Source organism: Podarcis cretensis, assembly GCF_951804945.1.
Source record: "Podarcis cretensis genome assembly, chromosome: 7".
Lineage (NCBI taxonomy): Eukaryota > Metazoa > Chordata > Lepidosauria > Squamata > Lacertidae > Podarcis > Podarcis cretensis.
Genome location: NC_137176.1, coordinates 75,084,722 through 75,105,232, shown reverse-complemented (window position 1 = coordinate 75,105,232; position 20,511 = coordinate 75,084,722). Strand labels below are relative to the sequence as shown.

General features: G+C 41.1%; 1 protein-coding gene across 5 annotated transcripts in view; it reads left to right on the top strand.

Moving 5' to 3' along the window:
• CSMD3 (CUB and Sushi multiple domains 3) overlaps positions 1–20,511 on the top strand; it is a 592,920-nt gene that overhangs the window by 440,656 nt on the left and 131,753 nt on the right. For all 5 annotated transcript variants that reach the window (XM_079984060.1, XM_079984063.1, XM_079984062.1 and 2 more), the window contains one exon: positions 4,896–5,012. In XM_079984060.1, coding sequence (XP_079840186.1) covers positions 4,896–5,012 — 117 coding nt within the window. The remainder of the gene's footprint in view (positions 1–4,895; positions 5,013–20,511) is intronic.

The window sequence follows — 20,511 nt, the reverse complement described above, 5'->3', positions numbered from 1 at the left end:
AAATGAGCAGCCACACAACACCCACAGCATCTCTTTAGGTTGTGCCCCAGTTTAGGGCAATGGATTTGGATGGCTCTCCCTCTCAAGACCAGTTGCTGCATGGATCATGTGGGCAACTGATATAATGCCCTGCTTTTTGAGTTTCCTGTAGGTATCTGATGTTAGTTTCTGTTTCCTCACTGAGCAGCTGCTTGCAGTCACAGGACTGTTTACATTCCGCAGTCCAGATATTCTGCCCACACCCCACACCCCTGTTGGCTGGGCGTTTTATTTTAATTTGTGGTTTTTGTTTAAGTGCATGACTCGCGAGCATTAGGGATTATTTCAACCAGATATGCTAATTGTTGTATAGATTAGTTTCTCAGAACGGCTAGTCTTTGTCAAATTTTCTTGCTCTGGCAAAAACATAATTATTATCACAGTTTTGAATGGATTTTGCATTACAGATAGTGGAATAAAATTTAATACACATAAATTCGCTGGCATCTTGTACAATTAATTAGAGGGCATTTGATAAGCTAAGCCCTGCAACTGTCTTGTGTAGAGCCAGCTGCACTTCTGAAAGTGTCTTGGGGGACACAGAAGGCAATTAAGAATACATCTTTCCATAATAGCTAGTTTATGGTTTCTGATTTTATAGCAGTGTATAAATATTTATATATACAGAGAGAGAGAGAGCACAGTATCGGTATTTTTTGATATGCTTAAGTTTGCACAGTAAAAAGATTGGCTCAAAAGGCCAGTCACTTTTTTCCTATTAAAGAGGAGGGGGAAATCCAGGTGGTTGACATAAGATTCATAATAGAAGGACATAAAGATTCTTCTTCCTCTCTCAAAGCACTAGAACTCGTGGAAGATTCAGGGCAGATAAAGTAAATACTTCTTTAGTGCTTACTTAAACTATGGCTCTGATAGCCACAAACATTGAATGACTTTAAACAAGGATTAAGCAAATTCATGGTGGGTGAATCCAGCGGCGGCGCAAACCGATCAGGCGCCTGGGGCGTCGCCTGTGCCCTGCACCCAGGGGCGGGGCCAGCTGTCTGCGGGGCTGGGCCAGCTGGGGCAGGATGCTCTGTGGGGCCTCCGAGGAGTCTGCCTGCTTCCTCCCACTCAGCCACCCTACAGCTGGGGGGGGGGGAGGCAGTGGGCGGACCATTTGGGGCAGTACAGAGGCTGCGGGCGCCCAAGCCACTGCGTCACTCCCAGGAGAGACGAGTGGGTCGGGTGAGTGCCGCCTGGCATTTTGTCACCCCCCTCAGTGGTGACACCCGGGGCGGTTCGCACCCCCCTTCTTCTGCACCTGGGTAACTCTACCTGTCAGGGAACTGCCATCAGAACAGGGGAGGGAGGCAGGGGGATACAGAGAGCGTCCAACGCTTATGAGGAGCAGCTGAGGAAAGCCACGCCTCCAGTGGAGAAGAGAGGGAAGGGGGCAGCCAAGCAAAGGGAGGGCTCGAAGATGCTCCTGAGAGCCCAAGTGCCTCACCTAGCCCAGCTGGCCAGGAGGCACACATGCTGTTTCTGTCACCCAGCTTGTGCAGAGGGGTGAAACATAAGGAGGGGAGGTGGAGATTTGGGGTGTCTAAGTTCTTACGTTGGGGGAGAAACCGGAAGAGGCCACTCTCGGAATCTGCAAGTGACTAAGACAGACATGAACTTTGTGGCTATGCACTGTAAATAGTTTGCACCAATAAAACCTGTAAAAGACAGGTGGGAGTCCTGCCTAGTTACTCACGAGCAACCACCACCAGCACCTGACACTACCAATAGTTGAAAGCAGTCTGCTCCTGAGTGTAAGTTGGTGGGAACCACAGGAGGAGGGAATGGTCTTGTACTCATGCCCTGCTTGTACATTTCCCATGGGCAGTTGGTTGGTCACTATGAGAAGAATGAGAACAAGATGCTGGACTAGATCATTTTATTCTAGGGAACAAATTATTCCATTGGGACATGTTTTACCACCAATTCTCACTGATTTTTATGGGATATTATAGCCACTAGGATAATTAATTAGTAAAAATTGCTGCTAAAACATGCCCCTTGGGAGGATTTATTTTGTCAGGTCTGGGACTTCCGGGTTAGTGCCTCCGGCAATGGCGGAATTCCTCTGATCATGGAATTCAGGGTCTGGCCGCCACGGCGAAGGCGGAGATCCACTAAAAATCACAGGCAGGAGAAGCCTGTGAACGTGGGATTCAGCTGGCACCTTTTGCGCCTCCCCTACTCGCAGGGAGACCCAGTTTCGGGGATCTGGAGCGATGTGGGGTGAGCGGTGCGGTGCTTCGAATTGACTGCTTCTTTCACAGAGTGAAGCTGCATTCCTGTTGCCGGAGAGCGCTGACTTTTTCCTGTGGACAATTTGATTCTAAACAACTACCCGTGAGTAGAACGGAAAATTGGATTTTTAAACGTCTTAATTTGGCACCAAAACGGGGAGGTTTCAAACAGGAAGTCCACCTTCCCCTTTGTAAATAGATTGAAGCAAAGAATTTGCAAGTTAAAGTCTTGGAAAGTCCTATGTAAAGGATTAAACTTCCATCGGCTAAAATCATTAAACCCCCCTTGGAGGCAGGAGAAGAGGGGGGGAATTTTGGATCGCGTAAGCCTGCAGGAGAGAGTGAAGAAAGTTGGATCACCACCACTCTGAACCTGGAAATGGACTGCGAGTAAGACTGACATTTTTGGGAAAGTTCATTGACTGTGACAGTTAGTCAAATAAGAGAAATACATTGCTTTCATTGTCTCCTTCTGCGTTTAAAAAGGAGTAAAAGTAGCTGAAAATTGAAACTAATTTTACTGCTTGAACTGTGCTTAAAAGGATTGATACAAACAGAAATTGTTTCCCTCTAGAGGGAGCTTTTGAAATTGTTACAAGAGTTGGGCTGGTGGAATCTCCAGCTGTAAGAGAAAACCGTGAGATTGACCTTGGATTGCTTGAGAATGTCGACAGAAGAAGCCTCAGTGATTGCACTATGCAAGATAAGTGAGTCATTGGAACAGCTCCACAAGAAGACGGATGTGATGAATATTAAAATTGATATTTTGGGACAAAAAGTGACTAATTTGGGACAAAAAGTGAACATCTACACAGAAACTATTCAGGAACCGATACAGGAATCTACTTTGACATGCCAAATGGTGGAGAAAGCGAGGGAGAAAGTTGTGGTTGTTGAACCTAAAGTAATACAAGTGGAGAGGGAGAGAGCCCCAGCCTTACAGAGGGAATTTGATGATTACAAGTTGTTGCCCTCTATGATTGAATTCAGAGAAAGTCAGATTGGAACCCTGCTTGGACTGGAGAAGGAAAATTGGATAGATCACCTCATGCAGGGATTTACTGACCTTTGGGATCTGGACCTGGGTCAGGAGGAAATTGGAGTTGCGGGGACCTGCAGATTTGGAGGGACTTTGAAACATGTCCTGAAATATCTTTTGGCTTTTAGTTTTAACCACGGAGATGTGGATGACATGTTGAGAAGGAATAAAAACATTGTTAGGTTGGAGCTCCCCCGAGACCTACTCTTCAGCATCAAAGAAAGGAAATTAAGAACAAGATCAGCAGAAGACAAAGTAAAGTGTATGTATAAATATGAAGAAGATTTGCAGAAGGGACCTGGAAAAGAGTTAAGAGCCTCAGACAGAAGATCACCAGGTTGATGGACTATATGGAATTGACGAAAATGACTGGCAGAATCCAAGACCAGGGAGAAGAGATGGTGGAAGAAGATTGGAAAAAGTTTTAAAGTTTATTTATAGAAATAGGGTAAAATTAATGAGTGTTAGAAAAATGTTGGAATGAAATTATATGGCCTTAGTAGAAGTGTTATAAGGAGTTAAGCATAAATAAGTATTATAGTATTAATGGAAATAAGGTTAAAATAAGTTAAGATATTTATATGACAGAAAATAGTGAAAGATGGAAAGGATTTGCTGAAACAATTAATAGAAGTGGAATACAAAAAGGGAGGTGAGAGGAAGTCGATGAAACAAGGGAATGAAAGATAAGGCATTGAAATGGTATGATGTATGTTTTTAAATTGTTTTTGTTCTGTTTTGTTTAGTTTAATGTGTTAATGTTGTGTGGTGAATTGTTTATGCATTGTATTGTATTGTTTTTTCTTTCTTTTGTTTTTTTCTTTCTTCTTTTTTCTCCTTTTCTTTTTCTTCTTGTTTGTAAGGTTTAAAAGTAATAAATATTATTTTTTAAAAAAATATTTTGTCAGGTCTGGAATAAATATTAGGCCAAGCATCTGGAGTCATCCCTCCCCCTCCCCATTTTTCTTTCCCATTAACATGTTTTAGCCACAAAGCAGCACCAGTGGAATTGCAACAATTATAAAGTTTTATTCATTTGGAAAGCAAGTGAGGGGGGGGGGAAGCGCAATAAAATTGTGCTAAGCATTTGTATTTAATAAATTTATATTCTGCTCTTCCTCCCAAAGGAGTCCAGGATGACAAACATACAAAATATAAAACAACAACATTTTAAAACAATCTCAGTACACATGCAGACTAAAGTACATTTACATTGCCAGACCCTCCAAGTGTCCCTATTTTCCAGGAACATCCCTGATTTAGAAAAGCCACCCAGGTTTCTGATTTGATCCCAGAATGTCCCACTTGTCCTTAGGATGTCCTTATTTTCATTGGAGAAATGTTGGAAGGTTTGGAGGTATTTAATGTTGTGTGTGTGTGCGCGCACACACACGCGCTGGAAGTTGCCTGGAGTGGCTGGGGCAACTCAGTAAGATATGTGGGGTATAAATAGTAAAATTATCATTATGGAATGGGACATCCGTATTTCCATCAGAGAAATGTTGGGGGGGTATGCATTGCCTATTTTATTTTTTCAGTACCATATTGTTAAAATACATTGCATCGTTACTTCCTAGCACCTTGTGGAAGTCGTTCTACAGGCTCCGAAGGCACAGTTTTATCCCCAAACTACCCTAAAAACTACAGCATAGGACATAACTGCATTTACTCCATTGCTGTCCCAAAGGAATTCGGTGAGTAATATGTCTTTAATTTGTGTTTTACTTGTTAGTTTTACAATTATTGCTCTCCTAGCTTTACACGGACATTGTAATTATTATATCCAGCAATCTCAGTTTAGCATCAATAACTGCATATTGTAAAAAATATGGGGATGCTTTCATAAAAGATGCTGTGATCTGTTTATCCAATTATTTTAATTACAAATGTTTTGATGGGTGTGTCTCTCTCTCAGAAATGTTATATTGGTTGCTTAAACTTTATTATTGTAAGCAGGTGGCACAACTTTAGGCGCGTCCATATGACATGTGATTGCTGGTGTGCAGGTCCTTTTGGACCCAGAAGAGGGAATAATGGGGCCGTAACAGGGACATAAGGGGGCATTAAGAGGGGCGCCAGTTGGGAACCACTGATAAGATTTTGAATATCATCATATATTTCCTAATGGTGAAGAAGTGTAGCAGTGCTTGTATGTCATGCACATTGGAATGTATGGAAGACATCAGCTAGGTGAACAGTTCATTGAGTGTGTGAAATACATTTTCCATATACTGAAGGAAATCATCTGCTGAGGAACAGGAAGATCCATCTAATTTTATGATAAGGATGTTTATGGCTTACAGCCTGGCATGCAGTAGGTTTGTAAATAGGTTGAAATGCCTGTGTTTTAGACTGCTGTCTGCTTCATTGGCCACAGAATTGATGTAAAATGTATCGTTGTGTTTTGCCACGGACTGAGAGATCATTTATATTTCTAGCAATAATTTATATTTCTGGATATTGCTAACGTACCAAAGACCACTTTTGGAATTGATGATTTCCTGCACAGATGTTTACATTTATTTCAATAATTTATAGCTCCCCACCATGCTAATGTATTAAAGGCCAGGAATTAATGCTTCCTTGAACAGATGTTTTTAGCCTATTTATCATGGATGGCACATAATAGTTTTCCTGGCATTTTTTTTATTCTGTTTCATAGACTACCGAGATTGCCCACATGTCTATAAGAAATAACAACTGCAATGCTGTACAGAAATGCCATAAAATGAGCCCCACTGAACATAGTGGGCTTGTATCTAAGCAGATGTGCAAATGAGTATACTGTATGATATTTAATCTACAATCCTATAGCCACTTTCCTGGGAGTAAGGTTCATTCGAATCAACGTAATTTGATTACTCAGAAGTCACATTATTAATCTTGGCAAGACTAAGTTTAAGATTACAGGCCATTCTTGTGAAATCAGGACCACTAGGCAAATTCAGTAGGATTTGACACAAAATTCAGAAGATAGCAACTGAAAGGTGTTAAGACTGTATGAGAGGGGAGGGCGGGGAGATGTTTTAATATCAAAACCAGTGTTGACACTATGGTTAGGCAGCCTTACAAGGTTTGACTAAAACTATATCCTGGGTGTTGGCGGTGCGAACGACAATGGCGGTCCTTCTCGCGCTGTGAGAAGGAAGCTCTTCAGAATCGGGTCGTCCGCTACGGCAAAGCAGAGACCTGTGTTGGAAAACCCCAGGCAGCAAGAGCCTGGGGACGTGGGACTCGGCGGGTGCCGAAAGCGACCCTGGAAACGTTGAAGAGACCCCGTAAGGAGCCTCGGATCGTGGAGGGGGTCGCGGCGCTGTGAGTCGATCACTACTCTGAAGAGTGAAGCCGCGCAGCTGCTGTCAGTGAGCGCTGACCTTTTTTCCTTGAATTACTGGGAACTGAAAAGCAACAACCCGTGAGTAAGAAGGGACTTTTTTATGTTTGGAGCTTAAATTAATGGAAATTCGGCTGAAAGCGGAGAGATGTTAAAAGGAAGTCCGTCTTCCGCTGCTACTTAAACTTCAAAGCAAAAAGAGCTGGAGACGTGGAGCCATTGAAGAGGCTTTTAAACTATTTGATTTGAGCATTTTTTGAAGCTGTTTTTGGGTAAAGTAAGGATCCAACTTATCTATTGGACTTATCTTTTTAAGTGGACTGTGTCAATCTTCTGTTTTGGGAGTTACAAATTTTAATTGAGAAGCCCAGGCAATAGGGCTGCCTGAACAGCAGAACTGTCAGTTTGCAGATTTGGCTATTGTGTATTTGGATTTGCAACAATCTGAGCTTATTTGGACTTGCTACTTTGGACTTGCTACTTTGAAATACCAGTTGGCACTTGTCAGAAACAATGTTATGTTATTAACACCAACTCTGCTAAACATTAGTTACTGAAGGTCTGTGGACATTAAACTGGACTTTATTGATTTTATTTGATTGGACTTCTTTCCTCAAAACATTCTAAGCTCCCTCTAGAGGATTTTGGATTTACAGCAGTGACACTACTTTACTTTCTCTTTCCTTTCCTCCTATTTGACTGTTTGCTCTTGGGCTGCTACATTCTCATGGGAACAACTCAGCTTGACCTTGACTCCTAGATAAAATTGGAATGAGTGGCACAAGAAAAAGAGGAGCAAGAACTAGACAAGCAACTTTAACCTCAGCTTTACAGACACGTAGATCATCTGTACCTACTCTGCCGTCAGCAGGGGAAGAAGAAATTGTGTCTACTCTACCGTTGGCAGGGGAAGAAGAAACTGAGCAGCTACAGTTGGATTAATGAAACAAAGAACATTTGAATCGGCGAACAAATGTGGAAAACTGCTAGCATGGCAGTTGAAGAAGAGACAAAAGCTAAATACTGTTACAAATTTAGAGATTGAAGGAAGAAATATTCAGAACCCTGTGGATATTAGAAAATGTTTCCAGAGATATTTTAAAAAATTATATTCTCAAGGGCCGCAAGATGAAGCTGAGATAAAACAATTTTTGAAAAAGAATGGACTATCAAAATTATCACAAGAAAATAGAGTAATCCTGAACTCTAAAATAACACGACAAGAGATTGAACAAGCCATTCAGAACACGCAACTGGGCAAATCCCCAGGGCCAGATGGGCTCACCTCCAAGTACTATAAGACATTGAAAGACTATTTGATACAACCATTGTTGGAGGTTTGCAATGAAATTTTGGAGGGGAAGAAGGCACCGGAATCGTGGAAAGAAGCGTTTATCACATTGATACCAAAAATGGAAACTGAAAAGACCCAACTTAAGAACTACCGCCCCATCTCTCTTCTAATTGTGGATTACAAAATATTTGCAGACATTTTGGCAAGTAGATTAAAAAAAGTTTTGAACCAGGTAATTCACAAGGACCAGACAGGCTTTCTCCCAGGTAGACATTTGTTTGCTAATACAAGGAAAATTATTGATATTTTGGAACTCTTGCAAACAAATATCAATACAAAAGCAGTGTTAATTTTCATCGATGTGGAGAAGGCCTTTGATAATATTTCTTGGAAATTTATGAAGGAAAATTTGGAAGGGATGGGAGTGGGACGGGGTTTTGGAAATGGGATAGATGCAATTTATTCTGAACAAAAAGCTAAACTGATAGTAAACAATGTGATTACAGAAGAGTTCAAAATTGAAAAAGGAACACGACAGGGCTGTCCTATTTCCCCATTGTTATTTATTTCGGTCCTGGAGGTGCTCTTGAACACGATCAGAGGGGACCGGTTGGTTAAAGGGATTGAGGTCGGAGAGAAACAATATAAACTTAAAGCGTTTGCAGATGACCTAGTTTTGATCTTACAGGAGCCAGAATCTAGTACGAAAAAAGTATTACAGCTAATTCAAGAGTTTGGTCAGGTGGCGGGATTTAAATTAAACAAGCAGAAAACTAAGGTGCGGGGGAAAAATTTGACAGTTACAGAGTCAGAACGGTTTCAGAAAGAGACAGAGTTAAATGTGGTTAAAAAAGTAAAATACCTAGGGGTGAACATAACAGCAAAAAATCTGAGTCTATTTAAAGATAATTATGAGAAATGTTGGGTTGAAATTAAGAGAGACTTAGAAACTTGGACAAGATTGAAACTTTCCTTGTTAGGCCGAATTGCTGCTGTAAAGATGAATGTATTGCCAAAAATGCTGTTTTTATTTCAAACATTACAAATTGTGGACAAAACAGAGTGTTTCCGGAAGTGGCAGAGAGATATTTCCAAATTTGTCTGGCAGGGCAAAAAGCCCAGAATTAAGTTTAAGATATTAACTGATGCGAAAGAAAGAGGGGGCTTTGCCCTGCCAGACTTAAGGTTGTATTATGAATCAGCAGCTTTCTGCTGGTTGAAAGATTGGCTGCTTCTTGAGAATACTGATGTATTAGATTTGGAAGGTTTTGACAATGCGTTTGGTTGGCATGCATATTTATGGTATGACAAGGTTAAGATTAATAGGAATTTCAAGAACCATATTGTCAGAAAAGCATTGTTTAATGTCTGGACAAAATATAAAGACTTATTGGAAAATAAAACTCCAAGGTGGCTTTCACCATTGGAAGCTAAGGCCCGAAAAAGACTCAATATGGAGGCCAAATGGCCGAAGTATTGGGAAATATTAGAAAAAGATGGAGACAACTGGAAATTGCAGAGTCGGGAGAAAATGAAAGACAAAGTGCGAGATTGGTTACATTATGCTCAGATTAAAGAAGTTTTTAAACTTGATAAAAAATTAGGATTCCAGGTGGAAAAATCGAAGTTAGAAATGGAACTGTTAGAGCCTAAGACTAAGGTACTTTCAAGAATGTATAACTTGCTGTTAAAATGGAACACACAAGATGAAACGGTTAAATCGGCTATGATAAAGTGGGCACAGGACATTGGGCATAATATTATGTTTATTATCCGAGACCTGGGAGAGGAGACGGTGGAAGAAGATTGGAGAAAATTTAAGATATATTTGCAAAAGTATTGTAAATTGTATGAATGTTAAGCAGGATGTTTGATCATAAACAATTGGGCACCATGGAAACAGATGAAGTGAACTATGAAGATAAGTTAAACTTATGAAAAAACCAAATTTTTAGATAACTATTTGGATTAATTTTAATGCGCCAAAGAGGAAACAAACATATCTAAAATTTAAGATACAATATTGTAAAAATTGACTGTAAGGTGGGGATAAGGTGATAAATTGCTGGTTTAATTTTTATAAACTTGGAATGCAGGAGCGGGAGACGTGAGGAAGTCCAAAGAGGATTAGAAAATATGCTATGACACATGATATTTTTGTATGTTTTATTCGGTTTGTTGTATTTAAAAAATCCTTAATAAAAAAATTTAATAAAAAAAAATAAAACTATATCCTGGGTGTTATCTGGAAAGTGCAACAAGATCCAAGTTAGTTAAGGATGGTCTTAAATTGTTCAAGGTTTCTGATCCACTTCACTCATTGCTGAGTTGCTATGAATTGGACTCTTGCTGCTGCTAGCCAGTAGAAAATATTCCCATTTATATATATATATATATAATAATCCTTTGGCCTGAAGCTATTAGATTATCTATGCACATTTGAAGAGGTAAGGCAAAAATATAATCCAATTTATTTATTTAAAGCATTTTGCCCCACTCTCCCAGGCTCACATTGTAGCACCCTGCTTGTGGTTAACGCTTAGCTGGAATGAAATATTCAACGCAGCAATAGAGAAATTAAAATAATAATTTATTTGTCAGACAAATAAATGAGAGGCACAGTGGTATATGGTTACCAAGCTCTGGCCTGGCCTCTTGCCATTCTGGCCAGCACTTATATTTCCTTAATCCAGCCCCCTTGCTCCTCCTGTGGCTGCCTCTGTCCAATCAGCCTGGTTGAAATTCCTATTGGCTGTTTGCTAGAACCAATCACAAAAGATACACCCATTTCCTATTGCCTTTTATGGGAAATAAAAGCTATATTTATAATTGGCAAACAAGTAGCCATTAACCTCTACAAGGCACCTTAATTACCAAATCACCTTTGCCCCCTTAATTCTAAAATAGAGCAGATGGCTAAAACAGATGGTGGCTAATTCTATTTTAAACAGGTATCAAAGATCTTTTGTACGCATGATCAATGAAAGATCTCCTTCATTTGAGGTTCCTTTAAACAAAAACCTGACAACCATCTGTCTAGAGTGCTCTGATGGTGCTTTCCTGCTTGGCAGGGGGGGGGCTAGGCTGGTGGCTGATGGCCCCTGTGATCTCTTCCAACTATATGAAATAAGAATCTAGCATAAGGATTTAACATTTCTTAGCTTCTAATTCCTTTGCATAATTACATTTAAGCCAATATATTTAATACATAATATATATAATTTTTTTTTATAAGCAAAGACGTTTTCAAAGTAAGAAAAAACTTAAAAACACTTTCTTTCCCTATTTCCATTAGCTCTTGCCCTTAGGAAAATGTGGCTCAAGTCTCTAACGGGAGGCACAATAATTCTTACTATTTACCAACTTAATTGTAGCTTAATTGTACTCTGCAACATGCAAGGTCAGTGACCTCGCTCTCAGCCTTTTATGACCGCAATAAACCAGAGGGCCTCTCTGGCCAAGAGGATGAACATCTGCCAAAATCTTAGCCAGCCTAGTTCCTGCCTGGCATGAAACATTTGTGAATTTGAACTCATTTTTAAGATACAACCTTGATCAAAAAATATAAGCTTGATAAAAATGCAGGCTTATGATTAGATGCCTCATTATGAGATTAATATAAACTGAGAAGCCCAATTTAAAAGACACAACAAAATGGATGGGGAGGGAAGAAGAAAATTAGCCTGTGTTATATACAGAACAATCAATTAAAATCTTTGGGTGTTCTTGTTTTTTAAAGGAGCAACTGAATATGATCACAGGCCCATAATATGGATCTGATTTGGAATGACTTTAACAAAGTGTCTCTGTGTGTTCTTGTTCTACCTGTTATATGTATCTGGCATTCTAAAATTTTGTTCCAATCAAAAACTGACTTACTGCAGAGTGTTGGAGGAGGTGATCCTTGAAATCTCTTCCAACTCCATAATTCTGTAAAATTTTGAAATGGTACAGCTCTTTCACTTTCATGTTTGTGGCTTATTTCACAATCTTGAGTTAGTTTCTACCTAGAAGGACTCAAATGTGACTCCGTCATGCAGTAAATTAGTATTATATTTCTATTTTCCAAGCCAGTGTGGCCTTTACTGTAAGTGTGTATTTCTAAAGCTGTGTGGGGTCACAAGCTATTTAACATGGCCTCCAAAAATGAAAAGTCAGCACTTCAAGTTGTGAAGTGTGCTTGTTGTTGAAAAACAAACAATTTTGGGTATCTCAAAGACACAACTCTAATCAATAGCAACCTGTGTGTTTATTAAAGCATTTATATACAAAGTGCCACTCAGGGTGGCTAACATCATTTATAAATTACAGTTTTGTAAAAGCGCAACTCAAAAACCAGCAACAATGATATACAAATTAAATGCAAAACAAAACATAAACAGATAATCATAATTTAACTATTAGGCTAATGAACATTTCATGGAGTAGGAATAAAAGCAATTTTACATTCAGGTATTCAACTTTTCATGGCTGACTCTGTGAAAAAATCACAACACTGTAGCCCTTTTTCAATGTTTCATTATTCTGTCATGCAGAATCACAGCTTCAATATTTCATGCTATGACGGGTTTAAGCTAGAAGATAAATGATTCACAAAAGCACACAGCATGCTATAGGCAGAATCTTCTGTAAACATGGAAGACTCATCATCTTTGACACTTTCCCACTGATCCTGCAGAAGGGCGCAGTGATCACTAATTGTTTAACACTGTGGTCCTCCACTGATTAAAATTACTATGCTGTTGCTTAATTTTAATCTCTCTCGCGCTCTCTTTTTTGCTGATTCACTAGTTGTAATTGATGTTTAGCAATACAACATGCAATGGGAAACCCATGGAAATTAGCAGAAGATTTGATGGCTCTGTATTCAGCTCACTCCTTTGTGAGGTGGGGTGTAGCTTAATAATGATCCTGTGTCTTCCACTTACCAGCTGATTTTGGCCTCAATCCTATCTACTTGCACACTCACTCCTGAACTGACAGAGATGGGCACCTGGCATTATTTAGAAATTTGTTTCTGACAGGTGTTTGGATTTACCCTCTTAACACACCGTTTACTTATATCTTTTATACCACTGGAGCATGGCTGGGAGCCAACGTGACAGGTTTAGCTTTCCCCCCTTTCTATCTGCCCTACTCACCTTGGAATTCTGAAATGCTGCTTTAAGTATGAATCCCCAGAGCAATAAAGTGAAGTCAGAGCTGCCTTCTAGCTGCCCTTGTGGGATATTTAATATTTTGTGAACCCATGCAGTAGGTGGGTAGGATTTGGGGAATTTAATGTGTCTGCATATGCATGTGCTGTGATACATCTGTATGTTGTGCAATTTCATTTAAGCCATAGGTAGGCAAACTAAGGCCCAGGGGCCAGATCCGGCCCAATCGCCTTCTAAATCTGGCCCACGTACAGTCCCGGAATCAGCGTGTTTTTACATGAGTAGAATGTGTGCTTTTATTTAAAATGCATCTCTGGATTATTTGTGGGGCCTGCCTGGTGTTTTTACATGAGTAGAATGTGTGCTTTTATTTAAAATGCATCTCTGGGTTATTTGTGGGACATAGGAATTTGTTCATATATTTTTTTCAAAAATATAGTCCGGATATATAGTCCGGCCCTCCACAAGGTCTGAGGGACAGTGGACCGGCCCCCTGCTGAAAAAGTTTGCTGACTCCAAAATATAGTCTGGCCCTCCACAAGGTCTGAGGGACAGTGGACCGGCCCCCTGCTGAAAAAGTTTGCTGACTCCTGATTTAAGCCATGAAACTTTTTCTATATTGCGCGCACACACACACACACATATACAACCAACAACAACAACATGGCAATTTATTGTTCAGTATATATCAGGAAAAACCCTTAACAATCCATGTGTTCTCTTTCCCTTCAATACCATGTCTGTCCCCATTTCCCATCCCTACTCCATTCTGTTACTGTCATCATTCACGCATAAAGTCTGCTCATAGATGCTCACATATAGACACCTTCAAGCACAATTTATACCTCCTATCCCATCCACACATAATGCTTATTCATTCACAGACCGCATGACCCATTCACACATACACACACTCAAGACTCAATAGTCATCATTATTGCGGTTACCCTCCTATTGCGGTTACTATCAAAATGTTACCGTTGCAGAACTTTCACAACATTTAGATTACAATACTAACCCACAAAGCCAGAATGACAAGCTGCTTTGGAAGATGACTAGCATTCGAAGGATTCTTGATCCTCGGTATCCCCGTTCTACTTTATTACATGGACAGCATGCCTAAATGGGTGCTATTGGTTGAATGTGATATCATATGCGGTGTTTTAGATAGATATAGTGATTTGTTTTAGGATGCTGAGTTGCATGGTACAGTGGGAGGGTGAGCATGGACCATTAAAAGTCTTAAGTTTCTGTCTCCATGCCATTTTGGTATTCTTTTTTAAAATTAAATTTTTTAAATTATTTTTGTATTCTTGCATGATTTTTAGACATTAAACCATTTGGTTTTGTTGACAATGTTCACTTCTGATTGATTTCAACATGACAATCTCTTACTCCACCTACATGTGTCATATTGTCTTCAGTACCTATTCCTAGAGCCACACATGATGTGATCATGACATATTTTAGATTTCCCATAGGAACCACTGCTTTCTTAATAATAATAATAATAATAATAATAATAATAATAATAATAATAATGAAATCTGCAGCCACTCTCATTTTTTTCACATTTGAACTATTTTCTCATGCATTTTTAAGCAATTTTGAAAGTAACATAAAAAAGAATTGTATAAAAGGAGTAAAACTGACAGGCCACTAACAATTTGTTGGTGAATGGTCCATAAAAGATTGACTATTGCAAAGTCCCCCCCCTCAAAAAAAAAGCAAGCACAAAATCTGTTCTGCTAGCTGAGCAAAAGCAACCAAACAATGTTGTCAACACACATTATCTCTTTTAGAGTGTTCACTGAGTGTGGAATCTACAGACAGTTTAAAAGCCATGTCATTCCACAGTTACTTCGGCAATGTCACTTTTGCTTTAAAATGCATTTTGCATTTCAAAAATCACAAAGATTTATTTTGTAGTGGCAGGAAGGTGTTATCTCAGAGGCTTAAATTATGAGAGACAAGTTCTCTCAACTGAACTGGATGCTAACAGAATGATATTGGGGGGAGGGGGTGAACTTTACCAGTAGGCCAACCTAAGGTTGCATTACATATTGGAGAAGGGAAGGGCTGTGTATCCAGGTGCCTCTTCAGTTCAGTAAGATCACAGGGGAAAGGAGGATATGCTAAAATAAAGCAACATCAGGGATGTGAGGAGCATCAGGGGGACATTTGTGTCAGAATTCAGGGCCGGTCAGAGGTATGTGCCTATCTCTCCAGGCACCGGCTGAATTCTTTTGACCTCCCTCCGGCGACTCCCGGCAGGCGAAATACACGAGGTCCGTTCCGGCGATTTTCCTCAGGCTGTGAGAAAAACACACCAAACTGCTTTCCTCCTCCCTGCTCTCCAGCATATCCCCAGGGAGGGGAATCAGACTCAGACAGAAATGTATCTTACATTCTTTTATTCCTGTCTTTCACTTCAGTACAGAGAAAACATGTCAGCTCTCTTCAACAAACAGAGAGAAACTCCAAACTCCACACATGTACATCCTGTACAGGTCATATGACACACACACTGAGCTAACATCCGGTGCTCAGTACAGAATGGACTGCCCCTTTGTTTCCATGGCAACAGTCACATACATCCTATCTGGCTTTGCAGCCACAAGCAGCTGACTGAGCTGCCTTTGCTTGCTGCAGCATTGCTGCTTTAGAATAACATACTCCCCCTAAAGTATCAATGCGTGCTGCGAGCAAAGCGTCATCCAGAGAAGAAAACAAACAGTTGTTATATGTATAACACTCCCCTGTTGTTTCAGTTCCACCCTTGGAACTACCCGCCACTGGTTTTACCAATGTACCTCTCTGGTTGTGTGACTTCCAAGGAATGAGTACTTCTGCATTACCTTGGTTAGCAACTCTCTGTTGTGCCTTTGTCTCTGACTCAGACACAGCTTCAATTTGACCTTGGTCGTTTACAACAGCAACACATGCAATAGCTAGGTTGGCAAACTCTTTTGAATACCTCTTGGGTGGTACACCCTTCGTTGCTCTCTCAGACCTACGTAAGAGGTGCTGCTCTTCTCTGCTTTCTGGTTCAGCCTCTGAACTCTCTGGAGAACCAGTACTAAGCTTAATCAGTGGTTCATCCTCCTCTTCTGAGGGTCTAGTCATTATGTGAGATTTCTTCTCAATGACTGTGACAACTGAGCTGTCTGAGCTATCGCTGTCATCATCAGTACTACTGAACTCAATAAGATCAAACTCATCATCATCATCATCAGAATCATCATCATCACCTGTGGGAAATGTGTGAACAATCACTCTCTCCTGTTCAGGAGCACTCTCTAGAAATTTTGTGAGAATCACCTTACCAGATTCAGACAAAATTACTCTGTAGAGACCCTTTTCATAACCCACAAAAATGCCTCTGGCATTCTTTACTCCACCTGGAGCTTCTGTCCTCACATGAGACCCAAAAACCTTGAAATGGGCAACAGAAGGTTTTCTGTGGAACAGTTTCTCAAAAGGAGAACATCCCAAGTCTTTTGAAACCTTTCTCAACCACGTGTAACAAAATGACATTAGTGACTCAGCCCAGTACTCATGTGGCAGATGTGAACTAAGCAATTGCGCATGCATTCCCTTTTGCAATTCTTTGTTCACCCTAACACAAACACATCTGTTCCAAGCTTCTTCGGAACTAGCAACTTTGTGTCTTATCCCTTTCTTCTTCAGGAACCTCTGGAAATCCTGTAAGAGAAAAATTGGCTTCTCATCTGTGCAAAGACAATCTATGTCAGCATCATGCATATTTTTAACCTTATCACAAAACTCTTTAAACCTTTCTAAGGCTTCTTTTGGTCTCTCCAAAAGATAAATCCAGACAAAACCTGTAAAAGAATCAACACATATTAGGTAATACTTTGCATTGCCTCTAGATGGTGCTAAAGGACCAATCACATCAGCATACACCCGCTGAAATGCCCTGTCGACCCTTGAGGTGACCTGCTTGGCGTTCTTCTTGGCTACACCTGCAAAAGAAATCGTGTTAGAATCACAAGAATTACATTCCATGTAATCACTTTGATCAAAAGTCAACAAATACAGTCCAACCTAAGGTTGCATTACATATTGGAGAAGGGAAGGGCTGTGTATCCAGGTGCCTCTTCAGTTCAGTAAGATCACAGGGGAAAGGAGGATATGCTAAAATAAAGCAACATCAGGGATGTGAGGAGCATCAGGGGGACATTTGTGTCAGAATTCAGGGCCGGTCAGAGGTATGTGCCTATCTCTCCAGGCACCGGCTGAATTCTTTTGACCTCCCTCCGGCGACTCCCGGCAGGCGAAATACACGAGGTCCGTTCCGGCGATTTTCCTCAGGCTGTGAGAAAAACACACCAAACTGCTTTCCTCCTCCCTGCTCTCCAGCATATCCCCAGGGAGGGGAATCAGACTCAGACAGAAATGTATCTTACATTCTTTTATTCCTGTCTTTCACTTCAGTACAGAGAAAACATGTCAGCTCTCTTCAACAAACAGAGAGAAACTCCAAACTCCACACATGTACATCCTGTACAGGTCATATGACACACACACTGAGCTAACATCCGGTGCTCAGTACAGAATGGACTGCCCCTTTGTTTCCATGGCAACAGTCACATACATCCTATCTGGCTTTGCAGCCACAAGCAGCTGACTGAGCTGCCTTTGCTTGCTGCAGCATTGCTGCTTTAGAATAACATACTCCCCCTAAAGTATCAATGCGTGCTGCGAGCAAAGCGTCATCCAGAGAAGAAAACAAACAGTTGTTATATGTATAACACTCCCCTGTTGTTTCAGTTCCACCCTTGGAACTACCCGCCACTGGTTTTACCAATGTACCTCTCTGGTTGTGTGACTTCCAAGGAATGAGTACTTCTGCATTACCTTGGTTAGCAACTCTCTGTTGTGCCTTTGTCTCTGACTCAGACACAGCTTCAATTTGACCTTGGTCGTTTACAACAGCAACACATGCAATAGCTAGGTTGGCAAACTCTTTTGAATACCTCTTGGGTGGTACACCCTTCGTTGCTCTCTCAGACCTACGTAAGAGGTGCTGCTCTTCTCTGCTTTCTGGTTCAGCCTCTGAACTCTCTGGAGAACCAGTACTAAGCTTAATCAGTGGTTCATCCTCCTCTTCTGAGGGTCTAGTCATTATGTGAGATTTCTTCTCAATGACTGTGACAACTGAGCTGTCTGAGCTATCGCTGTCATCATCAGTACTACTGAACTCAATAAGATCAAACTCATCATCATCATCATCAGAATCATCATCATCACCTGTGGGAAATGTGTGAACAATCACTCTCTCCTGTTCAGGAGCACTCTCTAGAAATTTTGTGAGAATCACCTTACCAGATTCAGACAAAATTACTCTGTAGAGACCCTTTTCATAACCCACAAAAATGCCTCTGGCATTCTTTACTCCACCTGGAGCTTCTGTCCTCACATGAGACCCAAAAACCTTGAAATGGGCAACAGAAGGTTTTCTGTGGAACAGTTTCTCAAAAGGAGAACATCCCAAGTCTTTTGAAACCTTTCTCAACCACGTGTAACAAAATGACATTAGTGACTCAGCCCAGTACTCATGTGGCAGATGTGAACTAAGCAATTGCGCATGCATTCCCTTTTGCAATTCTTTGTTCACCCTAACACAAACACATCTGTTCCAAGCTTCTTCGGAACTAGCAACTTTGTGTCTTATCCCTTTCTTCTTCAGGAACCTCTGGAAATCCTGTAAGAGAAAAATTGGCTTCTCATCTGTGCAAAGACAATCTATGTCAGCATCATGCATATTTTTAACCTTATCACAAAACTCTTTAAACCTTTCTAAGGCTTCTTTTGGTCTCTCCAAAAGATAAATCCAGACAAAACCTGTAAAAGAATCAACACATATTAGGTAATACTTTGCATTGCCTCTAGATGGTGCTAAAGGACCAATCACATCAGCATACACCCGCTGAAATGCCCTGTCGACCCTTGAGGTGACCTGCTTGGCGTTCTTCTTGGCTACACCTGCAAAAGAAATCGTGTTAGAATCACAAGAATTACATTCCATGTAATCACTTTGATCAAAAGTCAACAAATACAGTCCATCTTTCTCTTTGGCAGAAAGATACAACTCTCCATCTTTGTAGATCTCGCAGTGTTGATCATCATAGGACAGTTTTAGTCCCTTCTTGGCAATCTGCGAAACGCTGAGCAGATTGTATTTCAACTCTGGAACCAAATAAACATCGTTTATAGTCAAGTTCAGACTTTTAAGATACACAGTCCCAATTCCGGTGGCTTCCAGCTCTTGACCGTTGGCTTGTTGTACAACGAAGCTTTGCTTCTTAAACGACGAAAACAAATCCCTGCGATGGGTCATGTGAACCGTCGCTCCCGTGTCTAAAACGAAGGAATTCTCCACTTGTGGTGTGGCTTTTAGGGACATCAAAGCCTTTGCAGGCTTCGCCTGTGACTTGGCATGACTTCTGCCTGACGCCTCAGACTTCGTGGAGCTTCCCTTGGCTCCTTTGTTCTGACGTGGCTTCCTGCAGTTCCGCTGAAGATGCCCAGTCTGTCCACAATTGTGGCATCGGACAACGTTCAAAGCTACAGCGTCTCCTCCAGTAGCTATAGCAGTGGGGGTGTCTGAACTCCGTTCTTGTCTCCCCCTGTCCTTGACTTCCAGGGCGGCAAGTCTGTCATGTTCACAAAGAACCACGGCAAAGACTCTGTCCGAAGTCAAATCTTGCGCTGGGAGAGACCCCAGCTGACTGGCAACCGTTTTGTAAGTCCGATTCAGGCTGTTGATTACCATGAAGCAAAACACTTCCTCATCCAGACGGAAATTGCGTTCCACCATCTGCTGACGCAGGAATTTCATTTCCGTCAGGTGCGCTTGAACATCTCCATCAGGCGCAAGCCTCAGGTTAGTCAGCTTTTCAAAATACAGCAACGCTGAAGAACCTGCATCTCTCTGATGTGTCCTTCTCAGCGTGTCCCAAACATCTTTCGCGTGCGGTAAATCTTGTATATGAATAAGCTGAGAGTCTGACACGCACAGAATTATAGTGGTTCTGGCCTTCATATCCTGTGACTCCCAAGCACGCGTTGGTGCTGCAGGGATGGGGTTCTCAATCACCCCAAACAGTCTCTGATTCTGCAGCAAGGCCTTCATCTTAATAGACCAAGATGCATAATTGTCACTGGTCAAAAGGGTTGGAGAAGGCAGGCCTCCCCCTTTCTTGGCATCCATTTTGAGTCCTTGCATTGACTCTCAAACACAAGCCTCTAAAATCCAATAGCTGGCTTGTTTACACTCTGTGCACCTGGCAGCAATAACACTGGCCGCTTGGAAAGTCCCCCTAAACAGTTCCTTTGTAAGGGCCTAGTCAAAACACGAGCTGTTTGTGCCTCTTTGGGCATAG